Source organism: Suillus fuscotomentosus (assembly GCF_016647785.1).
Source record: "Suillus fuscotomentosus strain FC203 chromosome Unknown F5891scaffold_80, whole genome shotgun sequence".
NCBI lineage: Eukaryota > Fungi > Basidiomycota > Agaricomycetes > Boletales > Suillaceae > Suillus > Suillus fuscotomentosus.
The window spans coordinates 32,865-52,597 of record NW_024539592.1 but is presented as its reverse complement, the minus strand read 5'-3'; the positions used below and the strand labels follow the sequence as shown (position 1 = coordinate 52,597).

Genomic DNA, 19,733 nt, shown 5'->3' with positions numbered 1-19,733 from the left:
CTTTGGGTCGTTCAACTCGAAGAGACGAATGTAAAGAAACCAGCCGAATCCATTATACCACGTCTCTCTCGATAATTATAAATGACCAGTATATACAACCTTTCAGAACTATGATATATGCTACCCCACGAATGTTCGAGATGTTTGTGATGCTACAATATTTACAGATATACTATTTGCGTGATATGCTGAGACTATGCCGAGACCGATAAAATGCGATACAAATACGATCTCAGTCCACTTGCATCTCTTCTTCAGCGACCGTCCCAAGCGCGGACAGCACGCGATCTGAAACTCGAGGAGAAAGCATCGCGGAAAGTGATCGCATGCGGGCAACCGAGGCACCTCGTGCAGGGAGACTCTTGATGGGGCGTGAAGATGTTGTAGATAGGGTAGATAGATGTCGAGACGCTCCCATAAGGCGCGTCAACTCGGACACTCGCGGGTTTCCCATATTCATAGCCGAGTTCGGTCCGAGTTGGGCGGTTGGGTTTGGAAAAGCCTCAGTAGAGGTGTATGAGGGGTCCAATGCTTTGAACTCAGGCCAAATTTCAGCTAGATCGTGAATCCACTGGATATCGGAAGCAAGCAAGGCAGCTTTTGCCTGATTCTCTCGCTCTTGAATATTCGATCTCAGAGCCAGGAGTTCAGCTGAAGTGGGCATCGTGAGACATGCACGCATAATCGAGAATGAACTGGATACGTACAGCGGATGTCGCTTGAATCGTGTGGAGACGTGAGGCATTGGTTAATGATGTCAATCAAGCGTATTCGGGCGATTGAGTGCGTCGGCACAAAGTACTGTGGGTCGAAGCCCTCCTGGAGTGTCAGAGAGGCGCTCACAGAACTCTCGAACATCACATCGGCAAGCTGGTGTGCCACGAAGTCAACATCTAACACATTAGCAAGCTAGAATAAAACCCATACCTCCAAGATATCTAAAAGCTATAAATTCTGTAAGCCAGCGCGTCAAAATGACTTGAGACAAAACATACCAGCTGGCGAGTTTTCCCAGCAAGTAGCGCCAGGCTAATCAGAGGCATTAGGCTATCACAAGTGGAGCGATATGTTGTTATGTCTGGCGTAAAGAACTGGGACAAAAACGCAATGAAGATTTCGCCTAGCTGGTCGTTGACGAAAGTTGTTCCAAGTTCAGTGTTCGCAAATAATGCGTCTGTTTCGCCGAGTGGCAAATTCTGGAACTCTTGCAAAAGGGCATCGACTTCAGAGTAAGTTTGTTCCGACATAGTGAGAATGGTAGTTCGAAAGATACAGGGAAGAAGATGAGAGTGTGCTGGGAGTTCTGCTGTCCATCTCGAGCACCTTTATATCTCTGGCTGCAGTGTTAGTGGCAGGGCGAAAGACCATTGTTTTGCTTGAAGCGTCCTGTGGATGATGTTTACCGAACCACAACGAAGCGGGAACGTACCACACTGACAGTGGTTTAAAGCACTGAACAAAGGGCCAATGATTAGCATTGATCTACAACCATAATATTTTCAAATCAGCAAAGTCTCCACACTGGCAAGGTCATGTGAGGGGACGCAGTTCAAGTGTAACTGTGGTCTTGACATGTGAACCATCTGAATAGCGTAGAATGATGTCGGTTGTCTGTGGAAACAACTGATCAAACTTGAATACCAGCCACTGCTCGGACAGTGGAAAAGGCCTGAGCAGGAGTAACCGCTTCTATTGTCCGCCTTGAAGACCACGTTCACATCACACTAGATCTAAAGGCCACGCTTGAAGCGTTGATTTCAGTATTACTAGCCACATTCCCCGCTTGAACTAAAAAACATGCCAGTTGTCGCCCGTCTAATAATTTCCGGCAAAACACCACTATTGTGCTGTTGCAAAAGTACTCCACAAGTCAACCACTTTTCGCTTGGTGCACAGCGTATTGCGCTGGCGTAAAGGATTTCTGCAGTGAAAGCCGTTCAACCAAAGTAGCGTTCCAATACGAATAAGCCCGCAAGCCTACCTGAGAAAATGCGTGCAGCTGCGATATTTCTTGCTTCAGTGCCTGGTTGACTATCAGACGATAAGCATCCCTGTATTATGATTAACGCCATGCTGAGACTCTCACTTAATCTATGTCTTGCAAGAGTAGTCTTTCCCTCAAAGGCCTGTGTGATAATTCCATTTCACGTTGACTATTAGCAGCTTCAGCTTCAGCTCGTTTCGAACACGTACCTCACTAACCAAGAGAATTGCATAGCTGGATCCACACCCACTCGACTGATCCTCGATGTCGAGATGGGACACAGGAAATGCAGCTCGAATGGCCCGTTCCAAATCCTCGATTGTCACAGGCATGCCAACAGTCAATGGTTGTGTGGAGGAAGAAAAGCGGAAGTAACTTTGTATTTGCTTGATCTGATTAGATATCAATCGCTTATTAATATTCTATAGCGCATCCTAGTTCAAGCACGGATAAATAGATTCAGAACCCCTAGATAAGACGTTGCTTCCAAGCACGCCATATCATCACCACCTCATCTAACACCCGTGGGACCAATGTACAGAGAACTAGCCAAAGCCGCCTTCGGGTACCCCATCATCGATAACCACGCCCACCCATTCCTGAAATCAAAGCACCGCGACTCTGTCCGATACGAAGTACTCATATCTGAGGCCCATGGTGATGCCTTAGATGATGCCGTTCACACCCTTCCTTGCTTGCGTGCAGCAGCTCAGTTATCCCAACTCTTTGGATTGACAGGTGACGATGCTACCTGGGAAGGCGTCAAGAAGAAGAGGCTTGAGTTCGATTATGCAGAGTTGTGTAAGCTCTGCATGGAGCATACGGGAATTCAGTGTATATTATTCGACGACGGCTTGGGTGGAATCGCAGAAATGGCTGAAGACTTGAATTGGCACGACCAGTACACTGGAAATCCATCGAAGCGGATTGTGAGATTAGAAGTGGAAGGCCAGGTAAGGTATCGTCATCCCCCATCTTTGAGAAACGCTCAGTTCCGATGCTTAGAACATCTTACAAGACATCCTTGTCGCAAATGACGACTCGCCTCTTTCGATCGATAGTCTGTGGGGCGAGTTCCTGAAGGAGTTCACCACCTGCATGAATGACGCTGCCGTAGACGACCGTGTGGTAGGGTACAAGTCTGTCGCTTGCTACAGGTAAGTGGTTGCATCATGACTTGAATCGATGATCATATCAACTCACTTATGCGACAGAACCGGTCTGGATGTCGACCCTGCACCCTGCAGCGCAGATGAACTCTTCAAGTGCCTAGCATCTGCATCTCAGCAATTCAAGGAAAAGGGTTCCATTCGGTTCGAGCACAAAGCTTTGAATGATCACCTAGTCAAGATAGTCCTCGATATCGCAGGCAAATGCAAGAAACCTAGTAAGCGTTCGTTCCGTCCCGTGCGACGCCCTCCCTCTTACGTTGTCGAAAGTCCAGTTCCACACAGGTGCGTTGAAAAACAGCGGCCCGGGTCGCATCATGTGATACTTATCCGCCTGAAGGCCTCGGAGATAATGAAATCACGCTGACAAAGTCTTCTCCGGCGCATATGCAGCCTATCATCAAGGCGTTCCCAGATACCATATTCGTTCTTCTGCATTCTAGCTATCCTTACACGAGAGACGCTGGCTACCTCACGTCAGTGTATAAGAACGTTTATCTTGACTTCGGAGAGATTTTTCCTTTTATTTCTGCTGACGCCCAACGCACTGTGGTGCGTCAAGTGCTTGAGTTGGCGCCTACCAATAAGATCTTGTGGTCTAGTTCGTTAGCAGTCCATCTGTCACCGCACACACTACTTACCGTCCCACAGCTGATGCGGCATGGTGGCCAGAAAGGTTCTACCTTGCCACTGCCCAAGCTCGCGAGGTGATATACGAGGTGATCGGCAAATTCCTTTGGGGTGAATCCTTTAGATATGAACCTTGATTTTTCAGGTCCTAGCGGGCTTCGTCGGCAAACGAGACCTCACAGAAGACCAGGCGGTGTCTATCGTAAAGATGGCATTCTTTGAAAATGCGAATCGCATCTATATGCTAGGGCTTCAGCCGAATGTCAATATTTTGTCTCCCCAGTTATAGTCACCTTGAACACACGGACGTGGGTCCAACACGGTTGGAACAGAGAAGGATTGGTGATACAACAAATTGTAATAGTCGTTCTATGGTTTAAGCGAGGTGTTTTCGTACCCATGCACTCGTTTTAGAAGCATTGAAGTATTCATGCATCGTCAAACACGACTTCTTGGCTGAGTCCTGAGACCTCCCTTGCATGGACAGACCATAACAGACGGGAGACAGTCGTTCATAGCTTGTGGGTGAAAGAGAAAGTGAATGGATCACGTTGAACTTTTGTTTCAAGCGGTGCCGGGTCAATTGTAATATTAGCGCTGACTTAGGTGTGTGAATTACATAATCCGGCCAAACTTCATCTGCAAAACGACTGAAATGAACGCTTAACTTACGCGCGTTACGAACACTTACGAACGCTTACGACTTCAGTAGCGAAGCCATGCGATTGGTGGAGATCTGACAACTCACTTAGTCGTGTCAAAATCACGAAATCGAGTCTTAGATTTAGTCTTAAATTATTTAGCGAATCTTATCTTTGCAAGATAGTCCAATCAATCAATCTAACATTGCGATGCACACCACAGGACGTCTAGACTCGAGGGAAACTACATGAAATCTGTGTGTAGCATGTGGTACCATTCTTTGTCTGAAAAATTGTTAAGGTAGAAGGTATCATAGCTTTCCAAACACGTCGAGGATAGTGCTGCCGCAGTCCGGTTCCGAACCTCGGTTCGAACCTGAACCTTTCCGAACCGGACGCATGGTCCGGTCCAAGGTTCGGCCAAGACTCAGAACCGAACCTTTCCAGAGGTTCGGGGTTCGGGCTGGTAGTGAATAGGTTCGAACGGGTTCGAACCTCTCAATTTTTGTACGCTTTACACTTTTTTAAAAAGATGTAAGTATTTACTATGTGTCAATATATGCAAATGCATGTGTCTGCAACCCGCGCAGGTTTGAGCCGGGTGAAATTGACGCGGTCCTCTGTCGCGCCTGCCGCAGTCGTGACGCGCTGTGACACAGTACTGCACCGTCACAACATGTTCAAACACTAGGTATCTTATGTCGCTATATGAATTCCAAACACTTTGAACTCTTGCTAATGATTAATATAGGTAAGTACTACTTGGGAATGTTATGAGCCATGCTGATCAAAGTCGTTGCTTATTGTTCGCAGGAAGTGAGTATGTCAAGATTTTCGAGCTCGAACCATTCTGATCCAAATCGTTGGCGGACCAGGCCACCGTTCCTCGTTCGAACAAGAGCCGTGCTGATCCAAGACGTTGGCCACCGTTCGCAGGTCGTGAGTGTGTCGATCCTCGTTCGAGCAACAGCCATGCTGATACAAGTCGTTGCCCACCGTTCGCAGTTCGTGAGTCTGTCGGTCTTCGTTCGAGCTCAAGCTATGCCGCAAGTTACCGTGTTCATCCTCGAGGGTCTCAGGTGGAGACCTGTCAGGGGTAGCTGATGGGATTAGTGTCACAGTGGCTGCTATTGGAGGTACGTCTTATTTCAGTTGTGATGATGCGATAATGGACGACCACCTTTCACTACAGGCTTTGCGCATCGCGCGACGATGCAGGTCGTGTGCGCGGTGATCACTGATCTCAAGTTTTTCACTTTTGGTTTTGGCCGCCGGTGAGTGGTATCGTTCATCTTTCCACCTTTTCTCATGCCTTACTTGAAAATACTAGAGTGTGTCCTGGTCAACATGTCGCGAATCGGTCCATCTTCATCAATACGGCTGTTATTCTCTGGGCTTTCCACCTTTCAGAGAATCCTGCAGCGAAGATTGACACGCTTGCAATCTCGAATACTGCAACCGTACATGCTGCTGCGTTTGAGATATGTTTAGAGAAGAGGATCGATGAGAATGTGATCAGGGAACTATGTGCACCGGGCAAATAAAATGTGTTTATTTTAGAAACTTGAATTCAATCTTTGTACAAAGAAGTTCTCCTTGCGTTAGAGTCTTTTCGTTGTCTGTCCGACTCGAATTACATGACAACTCATGGTCTCGAGCCTATACAACCACAGATGGTCCAAGCTTAGTCGAACCTGGTTCGAACGCGAACCGGACCCTCCCGAACGCGTTCGGTGACATTCGGTCCAGGGTTCGACCAAATGGCTGAACCGAACCTATGGTTCGGTTCGGCGTTCGGAAAATTTGCCCCAAGAACCGAACCGAACCGGACTTCGGCAGCACTAGTCGAGGAGTCAACAGCACGATTAGCTCTGTCCCCGTAAACAGGAATGAGCTCGATTGCATGGGTAACATTGAGCAGAGGAATGATCATGCCAACCCGCACTTGTGTGCCATCAGGACCGGTCACAAAACGGCGCTTAACGCGGAACATCATGACTCCAACATCATCTTGAGGACGTGCGACGACTTCGAAGAGCTGTACATAGAGGAATATTTGGTCAAGTTCAGCAGGCAACGGTGGGCCTTTCTTTGACAAGCCAAACACCATGCGAACTTGAGCTACAATGGCGTCTAGTGAAGAAATGCGTGAATACAAAGATACTGACCGTAACTTCAAAACTCACCAAGATTTTCACCTTCTTCACCTTCACTGTGCATCTGCAGCAGGACAGCATCACAATTTCCACGAGGATAATTGGTAGATGGCGGATATGCTTGTACCTGCTGGCTCGGCATGACGAGACGTGGACGCAACGTCGAATGCAGCTGAATACGAAACTTGTTCCAGACGTTGAGCAGTCGGTTCTGGAAACGAGTTGCGAGCGTAGGGTTGACACTTTCAATGAAGGAGCGAAGCGTCAGAGGAAAGTCAGGAAGCTGGTATAATCGCGCCAAAAAAGGTGCTGTCTTGTTGGTGTGGTCACTGGATACAGTGATATGAAAGGCGACCCTGCTGTCTTCAGACAGCAGGCCTTTGAGGAAATGGTTGCGAACGGGACGTGGGCCTTGAAACCGAGACAGTTCTTCGGGAGCGACGCGCATGATCCAACCCAACATCGGGTCCATGTCAACGACTTCGTCGAATTCGTTGACGATGAGGTTGTTGAGGGACATGTCGTTTGAGCGGAGGAGGGCATAGAGGTCGAACTGGCGTGCAGTCTCTTCCCGGTCCAGGAGACGGACGACTTGCTGAGTGAACGTTGCACGTTGGTGGCTGGTGCGCTCAAATGGATTCTTGCACTGTGTGATGAGCATGCGCTCACTGACATCAGCAGTAAATTGTATAATGGAGCCAAGCTGGGGGATGGCTCGAGTGAATGATGCTAAGAGCTCAAGTTTTGGAATTTCAAAATGCTCAATAGGACCCAATGTTCCTCGGCGAGCCTCGGCACGGAGAATTGCGTGTTTGAATTCGTGAAACTCTTGGAGGGAGGAGGTCATGTCAGCGATCGATGTTGGAGTGAAAGTTGGAGCCTGTGCTTTGTAGATGAAATCGACCATCGCGCGAACAGCGCGGACGAAATCAGGATCGACGACACCTGCAATTGTAGGTACGATTGTGCGTTGGATGTCCCGATGTTCCCGACCAGTCATCTGCAAGACATGGGAGACACCTTGCCCAAAGTGACGGGTTCCGATGCGTTTATGTTGCGAACGAAAGCGAGTATCGAGTTCATCAGCCCCAACAACTTCCTTACACCATTTGAGGATGTGATCAAAGAAAAATTTATGGCATGTGTGGAGAAGTTCAGGTGCAAGGAAAATAGCTGGATCAGCGAAGCGCCAGTCACGCCAGAAGGGAAGCTGCACCCCGCTGAGATGTGATGCTTTGGCTGCTTCTTGAAATTCCTGGACCTTCCAGGGATCGATACGCTGACCAAGTTCTTCAAGTGTCCTGAGTGTGCCCTGGCCGTCGCGAGGTTCATACAACTTTCCGTCCCCGAACTGTGACTGGATGGCTAGAGTGACTGGTGATGTATTCTTACTTACACATGAAACCATCTGTTGTTCGGGGAGGTCGGTGGTATATGCGACAAGGGGGGTAAATCCATAGCGTAAGAGACCCAATGGGTCCACCATACTTGCGCCTACAGCGGCTGCCTCCTTGAGATTCACGCAGACTATATCCATGCACCGATGCCACACACGGGCTTGCAAGAGTGAAGAGAACTCGGGGTTGCAAATGAACTGAGGAATGGGCATATACGCAATGCACGACCATGCGTGAGCCGTAGCCTTCATGCGAATGTCAGATCGGATGTTAGCGATAGTAAGGAACGTGGGATGCATCTCGAGACCTCCTGTGTGTCGAGTGACAGGAGTTTTGTCCGATGCAAGAACGATGGGCACAATGGTAGCACCTCGTGGAAGCTCGTCCTATGCATAAAAACTATCGTCAGAATTTGTATTCGAACATAAAAAATAATACAAGCCTGGATATCATGCGCACGCGAACTCGACATCCATTCACCATATTCCCGTTCTCCGTCAACAAATATCTCATATGGATCGAATTCCATGTCATTGGCAAAAATCGGATTGCCAAATATGTGCTTCGTTACCTCCAAAGCATCACGCCAGATAAGATGCACAGGATGCGTTGTAACATAACCATCTGTCTCGATTGTTGTGCAGCGCCACTGCGGTCCCTTTGGCAGGGCATCCATAAAGGTTAGCAGTTGGGGCGCAGTTTTGAATGTGGGCTGTTGCCGTGTTTCTGACTTCACCTAATAGCGAGCTGTTAAAATTTAAAAGTTAATGTAAAGTTCACTGACCCATAATAACTTCAAAAAGCGACTTATTTGCCCCTGATTCAGATTCTCAATGAGAAATTTGGCGAGTTCCCATTCCTCCCTCCCAGAAAATGGGTAGTACACATTATGTTCGCGAGCGGACTCATAGTCATGAGCCTTCATGCGCTCGAACGTATTTGGCCGTTGAAACCCGTAAATAGAGCCGGATTTCGTGTGATAGCGACCCATGCGTTCTTCACCTGGACCAGCAGGTTGGCGAAGTGCATGAGGGATGGGTACAGCATTGCATTGCGGATCATCTGTAAGGTGAGTGCAAAGTTCTTCCACCTTCACAAATGGCGTGGAACAGGTGGGACAAGGATACTGGCTAGTACCACTATATGATAGCCAGCTTGATCAGGACCATCGTGTAAGTTTGATATCAAAAACGTACTCTCCGGCCCTAAAAAACATCTCATCAGAGGTAAAGCCCTCTTCTACATTGGATGCCATCGGAGCGTTCAACTTGAAGAACTTATTGATATCGCAGCCTTAAGAATCACCTTGACTGACCATCCACCGCCGTGTATTTGGAATTCTGTTAAGTCCTTCAAACTCCGAAACTCGCTGACAAGTCTGTTGACAGCACCGCAGCGAGAGGCTGAGTGAGAAAACATTCAGGTCAAATCCTCCAAGTCCATTGTTCATATCATGCTGGACACTTGTATTGCTACTATGCGCCCTACTAGCCCAACCAGCTCTGCAACTTTCGTCGAACATTCCTCTCCTGCTTATAGAGCAAGTCCCAAGGCTAAGCGTAAGTCTCAGTCTCTATGCAGGTCTCGGTCTCCCCTGGGGAACTACTCCTTACACTCTCCCCGGGGGAACTACACCTTACGGTCTCCCAAGGGGAGCTGCTCCTCATTTAACTCTGCTTTGTTTGACTCTGAGTCAGAGGGACATGATATCCCTATTGCAAGTTTTGTGTCCCTTGTAAGTCTTTTCCACATTTTTGCTGGTACTGATTGTATTGAACTCGATTAAACAGGCCCCAGAGATTCTGGGCGACACAAACATGCCACCTGAGGATCTCAAAGTGGCTGTTGCTGCTCAGTATGCCACTTGTGAGAAGCTTCGCCACCTTATCATGACCAGGATCTGGCAGGTAGAAGAGGCGAGCAGGTGGACTAGTTTCTTGAACCAATCCATCAACAAGTTGAAGAAAGAACATGAAGCTGCAGAAGATGGGCTTCGACTCTGGATTGAAAACGCGCAGAAAGAGTGCACAGAGGTTTCTGAACCATCCTCCAGCGTTACTACAAACCTCCTCAAAGCAAAGGAGTCCCTCAAGTTTGTGCAAGGTAAATACAACGATATGGAAGGACTACTTATCGCACACGGGGTCACCGACACAGACTTGATCATGGCTAACGACGGTGGCGAAGACTCCGAAAGCGGTCGGGACTAGGCAATCAGTTAAGTTCATTTCTTATCTTGGTCAAAAATGTCACTGATTCGTCGATTACCGCTCTAGATCAACGGTGTACCAGTTTTATGTATTCAAGAGTTTTGTAGTAATGTTCGATGTAGCCTCGTGACTGATTTCTCTTCTTCTTGTCACTATCGATACTATCTTGTCACCATCAATATCATTCCGCACTATCACATCTTTTTGCCTATTCTGTCCTTACCCCGCGTGAAACTGCGTCAAACATACTGATCATCATGCCACGAGGTTCGCAGCATGCAGATTTCGGTGCGTCTAATACATAAATGTCTGCATTCGTGATTACTGATTGATCTTTCTATTGAATTGGCTGCGCCATGAGGCCGATAGAACCCTGGGGCCAATTAAATAACCCCGGCTGTTAAGCACCTGGACTCAAGTGTACGTTTTTCTCATACGTTTTCCACCCACCCATCATCATGCCCCCAAAGGCCAGTGCAACTCGCAAGCACACGAAGATCACGAAAAAGTGTCCCTCGCGCAAGAATGCGAAGGTAAGTCTTACGGTACTACTACCTATGCATGCTACTAATATAATATTATTAGGCAATAAAAAAACCAGGGAAAAATTCGGGTTTAAACCCGTCTTTGAATTCAGATGCAAGCCAGATCGGTGTCCGTGTCGAACAACCTCAAGGTCCGGCATCATACCAGCAACTAATTTCGTTAATCGAATCCGAAGGCATGGACGAGGATGAGGACGACGAGGACGAGGATGATGAGATGGAGGAGGAAGATGATATGGAGGAAGTCAATATGGAGGAAGCCGATGAACATCTCGCACAACCAGGTCCGTCACACGACTACTACTCATCGTCCATGCAGCCAGCTCCACCGCCGGACTCCCAGCAGCTCCCTCGACAACATCTTGGGCAACCAGGCCCGTCGCACGACTACCACCCACCGTTCATGCAGCCAGCTCCACCGCCGGACTCCCGGCAGCTCCCTCAGCAACATCTTGGGCAACCAGGCCCGTCGCACGACTACCGCCCACCATTCATGCAGCCAGCTCCACCGCCGGACCCCCGGCAGATCCCTCGACAACATCTTGGGCAACCAGGCCCGTCGCACGACTACCGCCCACCGTTCATGCAGCCAGCTCCACCTCCAGACCCCCGGCAGATCCCTCGGCAACATCTTGGGCGACCAGGCCCGTCGCACGACTACCGCCCACCATTCATGCAGCCAGCTCCACCTCCGGACCCCCGGCAGCTCCCTCGGCAACATCTTGGGCAACCAGGCCTGTCGCACGACTACCGCCCACCGTTCATGCAGCCAGCTCCACCGCCGGACCCCCGGCAGATCCCTCGACAACATCTTGGGCAACCAGGCCCGTCGCACGACTACCGCCCACCGTTCATGCAGCCAGCTCCACCGCCAGACTCCCGGCAGCTCCAACAGCAACCAGCCCCTCATGCTCACACTTACGGGCTCCCACAGATGCCATTCGCACCACCGGAACTCGTGTCTCGTGAGGCACATCAATTTGATGTGCCCACACCGACAACCTTCAGGAATATCGGACACATGCAAGAGCCGCAGAGGGAGGAAGAACGGACACGTTATCTGGGACGCTTACCCATCGACCTGCCCGGAATTCGGAAGGTATTCGTATACGATCCTCGCCGCCCACCCAAAGGCCACCGGGGACAACTGTTCCCAACCGGAGTTATCAGAGTGCGTCGCTCACTTGTATCATGATCATGACTGACTCTCTTCTACAGGCTACAGGAGACATCACTGTTACTGCACCACTCCCGTCTCGCAGAGAGCTGCCTCCGGTGTCTACTCCTCCCTCGCCTATCACTAATTTGCCTGTGGCTGGCTCCGGGCCTGTGGCCAACAGTCCTGCACGCTCCCATCCCTATGCTCCCCAACGTCCGACTAATGAGCAGTTCAAGAAATTGATGGAAGCCGCGAAGTCTAATATGCGCCGCAAGGTGTTACTAGAGAACGCTATGCCCGAAACGGGCGTCAACATGGCGATGGCGGAGGCAGCGCTGTCGGCAGCTCGCCAGGACTTCATGCCTGACGCGGAGGTTCCCAACTACGAAACCTGTCTTAAGAGCCTCCGAACCCTCACAACGACCATATGAACGGCCTTCAAAACGAGGGCGCACCGCGAAGTCCCAGTCCATTATGATCTTAACCGTCCGTTGGACGCAAATGCGGAGATCGCGCACAGGAAACAACGCGTACTGATACTCGTTGAGAATCACGCGTACTTGTTTTTGGTGAGTTTTCTTTTTGTATTCTTCTTCTAATGACTTATCCTTTTTTTTCTCTAGCACGAAACGAATGATCCAGACTCGCTGGCCCCAGTCAATCATCCTGGCGTACACGCCATCATCGTTGCAGCTGTGTGGGAAACCGGCTTCCACACAGAGCTTGACATAGACGACGTGGACGCTCTCGACAATCTGATTTCACTTGGCGGCGCTGCAACACATTCAGTCCTCATGGAGCATCTCAACGGGAGACGTCAGACGGTGGAGTTTTCAGCATCTTCGTCATCTGGAGCAGAGTATCGTTTCATTCAACAACACAATCTCACCATTCGTAACGTTCCTGCAGTATATCACGCTTCCATTTCTTTAAAGAAAGATTTAGTTGAACGAGGTATATCTACTATCAGTACGGCTAGTATGTCTGATGATCTGTAGATATGTAGATAAGATTTGATTCCTTTGTGATAATCTTGCACTTTCATAAGATTCACTCAATATATATTGTTTTGGAAATATTTGGGTTGCTCGCTCGCGCAGAAACTTAAAAGACGCTAAGCGGTCGCCTAAAATCAAACACCGCTCATCGAGCGCATCCGACTTTTAGATGTTGGACATCTCAGCGCTCTGTCATTATCCATGACTCTTTGGATGGGGCATATTGCGACACATCAGGCTAAACTCGATCACTGTTTTCACAGAAATAGTTTCATAGTATCATTTAGTTGGTCCAAGGTGCGTAATAGCGAAGCTGCCAGGATAACCCCTAAAGAGGGGGTCAGTAACTTTCGAGCAGTTACACTACAGGCATAGTAGGTGACGGATTCACCCCAAAAGACACTTTCAAGTTTGTATCTTCATGTCTCACCATCAAAAGCACGGGTCCAGTTCTAGAGATATATCTCCGCTCATGGTTGGTGGGAGAAAGGTTTTGTCACACATAAAGTTTGATTTTTGAGTCTACAGTTTCTACTGTCTATGATATTGTGAGCGGCCCCCATATGCATGCTGAGATGTTCTTGATACTTGAGCAGGGTGAAATTTGTTCACTGTGACAACTGAGCACTTGGCGATGAACTACTTACATGTCTGAGTCATCTTGTCAACCACAGTGCCAAATGTGAGAGTGGAAATATGACTCACTGCAGCGTCAGAGACACAAAAGAAGACCTACCACACCGGTGTAGAGACTCATGCCTCTCATGGTATGATATGGCGCGTTACACTAGGAGTACATAGCACAAACTTGCAGCATCACTCTGTGTGCTATCCACAGATTTTTTTTTTTTTTTTTTTGAATCTAATTTTTGTCCGGTTGGGGTATAGTACCCTATGTAGGACATTTCTATCTAGGAAAGGGGGACACCTGCGTCCCCCACCATGTCTCCAACTCTGCAAATGCCCTGGTGGAGGGTTGACCTCCACCAGTCCGCCGTTCCCGCTGGCCATTTTAGATGCACGAGTTTGCTACTCCACAGGGCCATAGTGATACATATTGTGTTTAAGATGGGCCTGTCATGTGTTGGGGGTATACATGTACTCGGACCACCGAAGGCGGTCTTTGTACGGAGGGAGTATGTGGAGCGCGGTGTAGAGACTCGTGCATCTCATAGTGTGATATGGCGCTTTACACTAGGGAGTATACAGCACCAACTTGCAGCATCACTCTGTGTACCATCCACAGTGATTCCTATATGACGCGCAGCTTTCCCGCGCAACGCGCGCCATGCGCGCACCATTCCCGCGCTTCACGATGTATACGCGCGCGCGCGTTCCCGCGCTTGCGCGCCCTATAGCGCCAGCCATCCAGATGCATCCATCCACTGTCCACCAAGCTCCCTATTTCTCACTCATATATATTTTTACATACCTACTCGGTAGCGCTTCGGCTCCGCATGAGCGCGCTTAGGCGCGCTATATAAGCGCCAGCAGTACATACTATTACTTACTTACCTTTCACACCGGACTTTTCACCCAACTTTACCTAGTACTTACTACTTAGAAAGTCACAGTAGAAATCTATTCATTAGCACAACACATCTCACATCCTTTATCTTGCTTATATCTTCACATAAGTTTAGTCTCTCTTATTTCCGCTTACACGCGCGCGCTTTCCCACGCTTCGCGCTAATACGCGCGCGCGTTCCCGCGCCTTCGTACCTTGCGCGCACCTGCGCTTTCTCGCGCTTCGCTGAAGCGCATACCTCTAGATCTCCGCTGCACCTGCTTCCCCTTTAGGGTCGAATGCACTTGCCATCTCAAGTATCGCAGACTAGGCAACGCACGACCTACAACTTTTTAGATACAGTCAGGAGCATTTCTTTGTTCCTCTCAGTATTGTTGTTTCTACAGCGCATATGACATGGGGATTTGGACCAAATTCTGGCCCATCTCTCTGAGGATTCCTGGCGTTGGGCTTGCTTTAACGCAGATATGCTGCTTGGTAGGACACCTTTACGAAGGTATGGTGGAAGGCGGCAGGTAGTGCTACTGTCTTCGCTGCTCTGTGCTGCTCTCTTTGCCTCTTGATCCGCTTTCTCGTTACCTGCTACTCCGTCGTGTCCCGAAATCCAATGGACGTTGATCTTGAAATTGCAGTCCTTGCTATCTTTCTTCAGCTTGTGTATTGCCCTGCGGAAGTGGTCTATCAGGTAGTGACCCGGTTTAGTAGAGAACATGTCACCGGATCTGATTGTTGCTTGGTTGTCGACATAGATTGATATGGGGTAGGTGACGTCCTCCTCCGTCGAAAGGAGCTGGGCCGCTAATGTCAAGCCTACTGATTCTGCCTCGTAGACGGTATGGTCGTCTATGGAACCTAGATGGTATCTTAATGTCCTCGGTCGATGCTGGCCTTGTCGACATAACACTGCTGCTGCGCCTACTTTACCATCAATGCCTGACCCGTCACAATATACCTTGATTTCGTTGGTATTAGCATTGTGCTCCGCTATTGCCTTTTCCCTCGATTCAGCGATGTTGATGGTATAAGAGTTGCGGTCGTTAGGTGGTCGTCTGCTGTGGGTAATGGTTTCGATGGAGGAGATGTTGAGTTGGGAGGTGTGGAACATGTGGTGGAGTGAGGAGCGATGGCGTTTGACGTGCTTCTTGGCTGCTTTTTGGACTGGTTCATATAGCGGGTGGGACTTGGGGTGAGCGGCTAGGCGTATTGTTGCTTGATAACAAAGATTCTGCATCCTATGTTCCGTAGGGAGCAATTTCGCGTGAACTTCCAGGGTGTCTGTCGCTGTAGAGCGCATTGCTCCTGTAATACTTAAGGCAGCCAGTCTTTGAACCCGACCGATATGACGTGCTACTCCGATGGATCCAAGTTGTTGCTTATCATTATTGCCAACAAATATAGGGCGGAACCAGAGGTCGACTGCGTACAACATCTTGGGCATGGCGACTGAGAGGTATAACTGACGCATCAATGAGAGGGGTACTCCTGTAGAAGTAGAAGAAATACGACATAGCTGTAATACATATGCTGTTCCCTTAGCGATGGCATAGGCTATGTGGGCTTTCCATCTTAGCGCTTGGTCGAGGATGACTCCTAAGAATTTGTGAGTTGCCGTTGGTGTAATTGTAGTGCCCTGTGTGATCAAGGGTGGTCGATCTTTCGCTGAGTTCATAGAAAAGTCCATCAGTGCAAACTTAGAAGTTTCGAACTTGGAATTATGAGCTAGTGCCCATGCATAACCTCCTCCTTCTCTTTCTAACATGTCCTTCAAAATCACGTGCATTTCGTGGAAGTCTTTACCGATCGCGATGAAGGCCGTGTTGTCGACGAAGGCTAATGTTCATTCCTTCTTTGCACGTCCTACTGCAATATCAACTAAGTCAGAGTCGTAGATAATATATAGAATCATTGAAAGTGGATCTCCTTGGCCTATACCGTTAGTGATTGGTATCCATTCTGACAGGTGTCCATCGAATTTCAGCTGGGTGCGTCTGTTTGTTAGTAAATGTTCCGTGAATAAGACTAGAGATTCAGGTAGCCGTCATGTGTGCATATTGTGTAACAGACGGTCTGTTATGGCGTTGGGGAAGGCTCCTTTGATGTCGAGAAATAGTGCTGATACTACTTTACCTTGACGCCAGGCGTCCTTGATTGTCGCTTCTAAGAGGTGGAGGGAGTCCGTGGTAGACCGACCAGGTTGTCCGCCAAAGTGGGTGCTGGGGAGAAGTTCGTGGTGCTCTAGGAGATAAGTCATCTGGTCAGCTACAATGGCGGTCAGAAGCTTGCAGGTTGTATTGAGGAGCGCAATTGGTCTGTAGGCCTTGGTGACAGTGTAGTCCGGTTTACCTGGTTTGCGTAATACTACTGTCGTGAAGTCGCGCCATGGATCGTAATATGTGTTGAGTGAGAATACTGCCCTAAATAGATGGAGTAGAAAGGGACGCAAGAGGTCAGCGCAACGAATGAATACCACATTACAAATCCCATCAGGGCCTGGAGCCTTGTATGGGCTTAACTTTAATATACTTCGTTGAAGTTGATCAGAAGTTAGAAGTGCTGGGGTCGGGACCACTGCTGGATAATTATAGTCTTCAGATACTGAAGACGCTGCCGGTGGTGGGGGGAAGAAAGCTTTCGCAAGAGCTGCACTTTTTTCTTCATTGGTATCTGCTGTACCACTCTCTGAATGTTTGAGTGTGGGGATTTTCGAGAGTCCGCCGTCACCAGCCGACGCTGTAAGATACTTGTTAGCAGTCCAGATTTCGTTACCTGTTAAGTTCTTGAGCCAATCCGTCCAATGGTCTTTCTTAACCTTCTTGATGGCCTCCGTGTACTGGTTCCGCTTGATGCGATGTTCCTCGTGACTGTAGTGGTTAGCATGACTTCTATTGCGATACGACAGGTGACTGAGTTTCGCGACTTCTCTCCTCATCATGGTCAGTTCTCTTGTCCACCACCTTTTCGAGTGGGGGTTCGGTTTGGATGTCGGGATGACCTGTTCGATGGTGGCTTGAATGGTTGTCGTGAGATTGCGGGCCGCTGTTTGAAATTCATCAATGGTTGCTAAGGGTTGGGCAGGTGGGATCTTAGCCAGCTCAAGTTCTAATTTGCTCTTAAACTCCTCCCAGTCAGCTTCGCGGAAATTGTGCTTGGTTTCTGTCGTGGCTTGAGGGATTGTGAGCTCGAGTATGCTGAGGATAGGAACGTGATCTGTGGCTGGACCTCGTAGCGCGGGATTGGTAGTACAACTAATGAATGATTCTCCTGTGTGGTCAGTGCAAAATACATTGTCCAGGCGAGTCCAGTTCTTCGAACTGGAGAATTGAAGTGTTGGCAAACCTTTTGGTAACATCATGATCATTCTGTAGTCCGCTATAAGATCAAGGAGTGGTTGTGCTGCATTAAGATAATGGTTGGTGAATAGTTGTGTGTTTCGGTCTTCGTCCCACAGAGGGTGATGTCTATTGAAGTCTCCCAGCCAGATCATATGATCGCCTGCTGAGGGTCGGATTCGGGTGATCTCGCGTTCGAGGAATGTCGATAAGGCTTCTTGGGTTTTCATTCGAGTGCAGTCGTTATAGATATTGAACATTGTACAGCGGCCGAATGGTCCAAGGAATTGGATGACTACGACGTCAGGAGATGGGAAGGGGATTTGTTGCCATGAGTTTGTGTCAAACGATTTGGAGACGAGAGTAACGGCACATGAAGTAGTTTCTGGGGCAGTGAAGCGAGTGGTTGGGTAAACAGCGTGGAAGTAGGGTGATGATATAGTGTTTTTCATATGGTTAATGTGTGGTTCTTGTAGCGCAATAACGTCCCATTTGTTGGCGATGGGACCATTGAGAAGAGAGTGCTGCGCTATGAGGGAAGTGTTGAGATTTTGCTGCCATACACGTAAGGTGGTCGTTGAGTCGTTCCATTGTTCATACATGAGGGGGGGTAGGGGTCCGTGGGTTTGAGGAGTTTGAGGTGCTTTGGGAGGAGGGTGAGGGTGACATGGGCGGGTGTTGAGGGGGTGTGGGCTTTGCGGTTCCGCGTTCATTGGAGGTTGGGGGCGTCGGGGGCTGTTGGGTTGGTGGAGCGGGATAATTCAAACCCCGCCCCATTGGGATTGGGATGGAGTTCGAGCTGGTTGGTGTAAAGGTGCGTGGGCGAGAGTGTCCGTGGTAGCCAGGTGTGCCTCTCGAGGGCCTTCCATAGAATCTTCTGTTGTCAGTCGTTGGGTTGGTTTTGAAGGTGAGGTTTGTCTGTCGGAATGTCGGCCTTTGTTCGATGATGGGCTGCTCAGCTGGCTTTCGGTAGGGAGCAGGTTTCGGGGGTAACATGACCTGCATCCAGTCCTCATCAGTGGGGAAGTAAGGCATAGAGTTTTCTGGGAGCTTAGCGTCAATTCCTGCGCAACGGTTCTCAAACTCTGGACAGTTTCGATTCCAGCTTGCATGGTCTTGTGAGTTGCAGCTGACGCAGAAGAAGGTGCGGTAGGCGTTGCAGGTGTCAGTCCGGTGATTCTTACCGCAAGTGCCGCAAACGTCTTTCGGCGCGTTGCAGTCCTTAGCTACATGACCCCAAAGTTGACATTTGACGCAGTGGACCGGTTCACATTTGTCTTTGCGTGGGTATAGTTTTTCTTGGTTGATGTAGATGCCATCGCATAGAGTAGAGTTAGCTGCTGTGGGGTCGGAGAAGTGGAAGATAGCGTGTGCCACTCTTTGGTCTGTAGCCCTCCGGTTCTTTGGCTTGATCCAACCTGCTGCTTCAATAGAGCCTGTCAAAAGGCTGTTTTCCATTTCGATCGCGCGTAGACAGGGTCCGTTTTCAACATCTGCGGTGACCGAGAGGAAAGGGACAATGATGGAGAATCTGCGTGTTTTGATAGAGAACTGTGAGTCAAGCTTTTCGGTGAGTTTTACCTTGTTTTCCGGTGAGCGGATCCAGTTAGCAGCTTCTGCCGTAGTTAGTTCTATGATGAGGCCTCTGTTTCGTAAACGAGTCGTGGCCTTGATTTGAAGATCGGGGGAATTGTTTGATTGAATTGTTGATAATGTCTGTTGGAATTTCTTGGCGATGTCTGCAGGGTTTTCATTGGGTTCGAAGATTGAGCCGCCGACGATGGGTTCAAGTAGTATTTGGCGGTCTTTGATAGCTGCCCTTAGTAGTGCTGCTGAGACTGGGGCAGGGATTGGAGCGTTTTGTTGGATGACTGAGCTATAGGAACGTGAGTTGGCTGGTGGGTTGGATGGAAGGCGTGTTAAGTCGGTTTCCGCCATCATAGTCCTGAGTTGTGTGATATCGTCAGCGTTTTTCTTTAGCATTTCC

At 49.0% G+C, this 19,733-nt stretch overlaps 6 protein-coding genes across 6 annotated transcripts; 3 read left to right on the top strand and 3 right to left on the bottom strand.

Annotated features, from left to right (window-relative positions):
• Window positions 1-48: 48 nt before the first annotated feature.
• On the bottom strand, window positions 49-1,592 carry F5891DRAFT_727158 (uncharacterized protein). Its single transcript, XM_041372982.1, has 4 exons — window positions 996-1,592; window positions 928-945; window positions 708-870; window positions 49-651 (listed from the first exon to the last, which is right to left on the bottom strand). The coding sequence occupies exons 1-4, from the start codon at window positions 1,245-1,247 to the stop codon at window positions 233-235; spliced, it is 852 nt and encodes a 283-aa protein (XP_041219983.1). The 5' UTR covers window positions 1,248-1,592; the 3' UTR covers window positions 49-232.
• Window positions 1,593-1,731: 139 nt separating this feature from the next.
• On the bottom strand, window positions 1,732-2,345 carry F5891DRAFT_1062547 (bola protein). The gene is made up of 4 exons (XM_041362960.1): window positions 2,194-2,345; window positions 2,087-2,126; window positions 1,982-2,031; window positions 1,732-1,921 (listed from the first exon to the last, which is right to left on the bottom strand). Exons 1-4 carry the CDS (start codon window positions 2,314-2,316, stop codon window positions 1,871-1,873), a joined length of 264 nt encoding a protein of 87 aa, XP_041219982.1. The 5' UTR covers window positions 2,317-2,345; the 3' UTR covers window positions 1,732-1,870.
• Window positions 2,346-2,517: 172 nt separating this feature from the next.
• F5891DRAFT_1255727 (amidohydrolase 2) lies at window positions 2,518-4,345 on the top strand (the record flags this gene model as incomplete). Its single annotated transcript, XM_041369999.1, has 7 exons — window positions 2,518-2,937; window positions 2,990-3,141; window positions 3,199-3,371; window positions 3,424-3,438; window positions 3,494-3,754; window positions 3,805-3,872; window positions 3,929-4,345. The coding sequence occupies 7 exons, from the start codon at window positions 2,518-2,520 to the stop codon at window positions 4,070-4,072; spliced, it is 1,233 nt and encodes a 410-aa protein (XP_041219981.1). The 3' UTR covers window positions 4,073-4,345.
• A 323-nt stretch (window positions 4,346-4,668) lies between these two features.
• On the bottom strand, window positions 4,669-8,968 carry F5891DRAFT_961611 (uncharacterized protein; the record flags this gene model as incomplete). The annotated part of the gene is made up of 6 exons (XM_041375821.1): window positions 4,669-4,741; window positions 6,251-6,557; window positions 6,632-7,859; window positions 8,022-8,363; window positions 8,402-8,703; window positions 8,758-8,968. 6 exons carry the CDS (start codon window positions 8,966-8,968, stop codon window positions 4,669-4,671), a joined length of 2,463 nt encoding a protein of 820 aa, XP_041219980.1.
• A 486-nt stretch (window positions 8,969-9,454) lies between these two features.
• Window positions 9,455-10,187, top strand: F5891DRAFT_1195242 (uncharacterized protein; the record flags this gene model as incomplete). Its single annotated transcript, XM_041368091.1, has 2 exons — window positions 9,455-9,712; window positions 9,768-10,187. 2 exons carry the CDS (start codon window positions 9,455-9,457, stop codon window positions 10,185-10,187), a joined length of 678 nt encoding a protein of 225 aa, XP_041219979.1.
• A 458-nt stretch (window positions 10,188-10,645) lies between these two features.
• F5891DRAFT_985025 (uncharacterized protein) lies at window positions 10,646-12,889 on the top strand (the record flags this gene model as incomplete). The annotated part of the gene is made up of 5 exons (XM_041377536.1): window positions 10,646-10,720; window positions 10,773-11,903; window positions 11,951-12,284; window positions 12,360-12,460; window positions 12,515-12,889. 5 exons carry the CDS (start codon window positions 10,646-10,648, stop codon window positions 12,887-12,889), a joined length of 2,016 nt encoding a protein of 671 aa, XP_041219978.1.
• Between the last annotated feature and the right edge of the window lie 6,844 nt (window positions 12,890-19,733).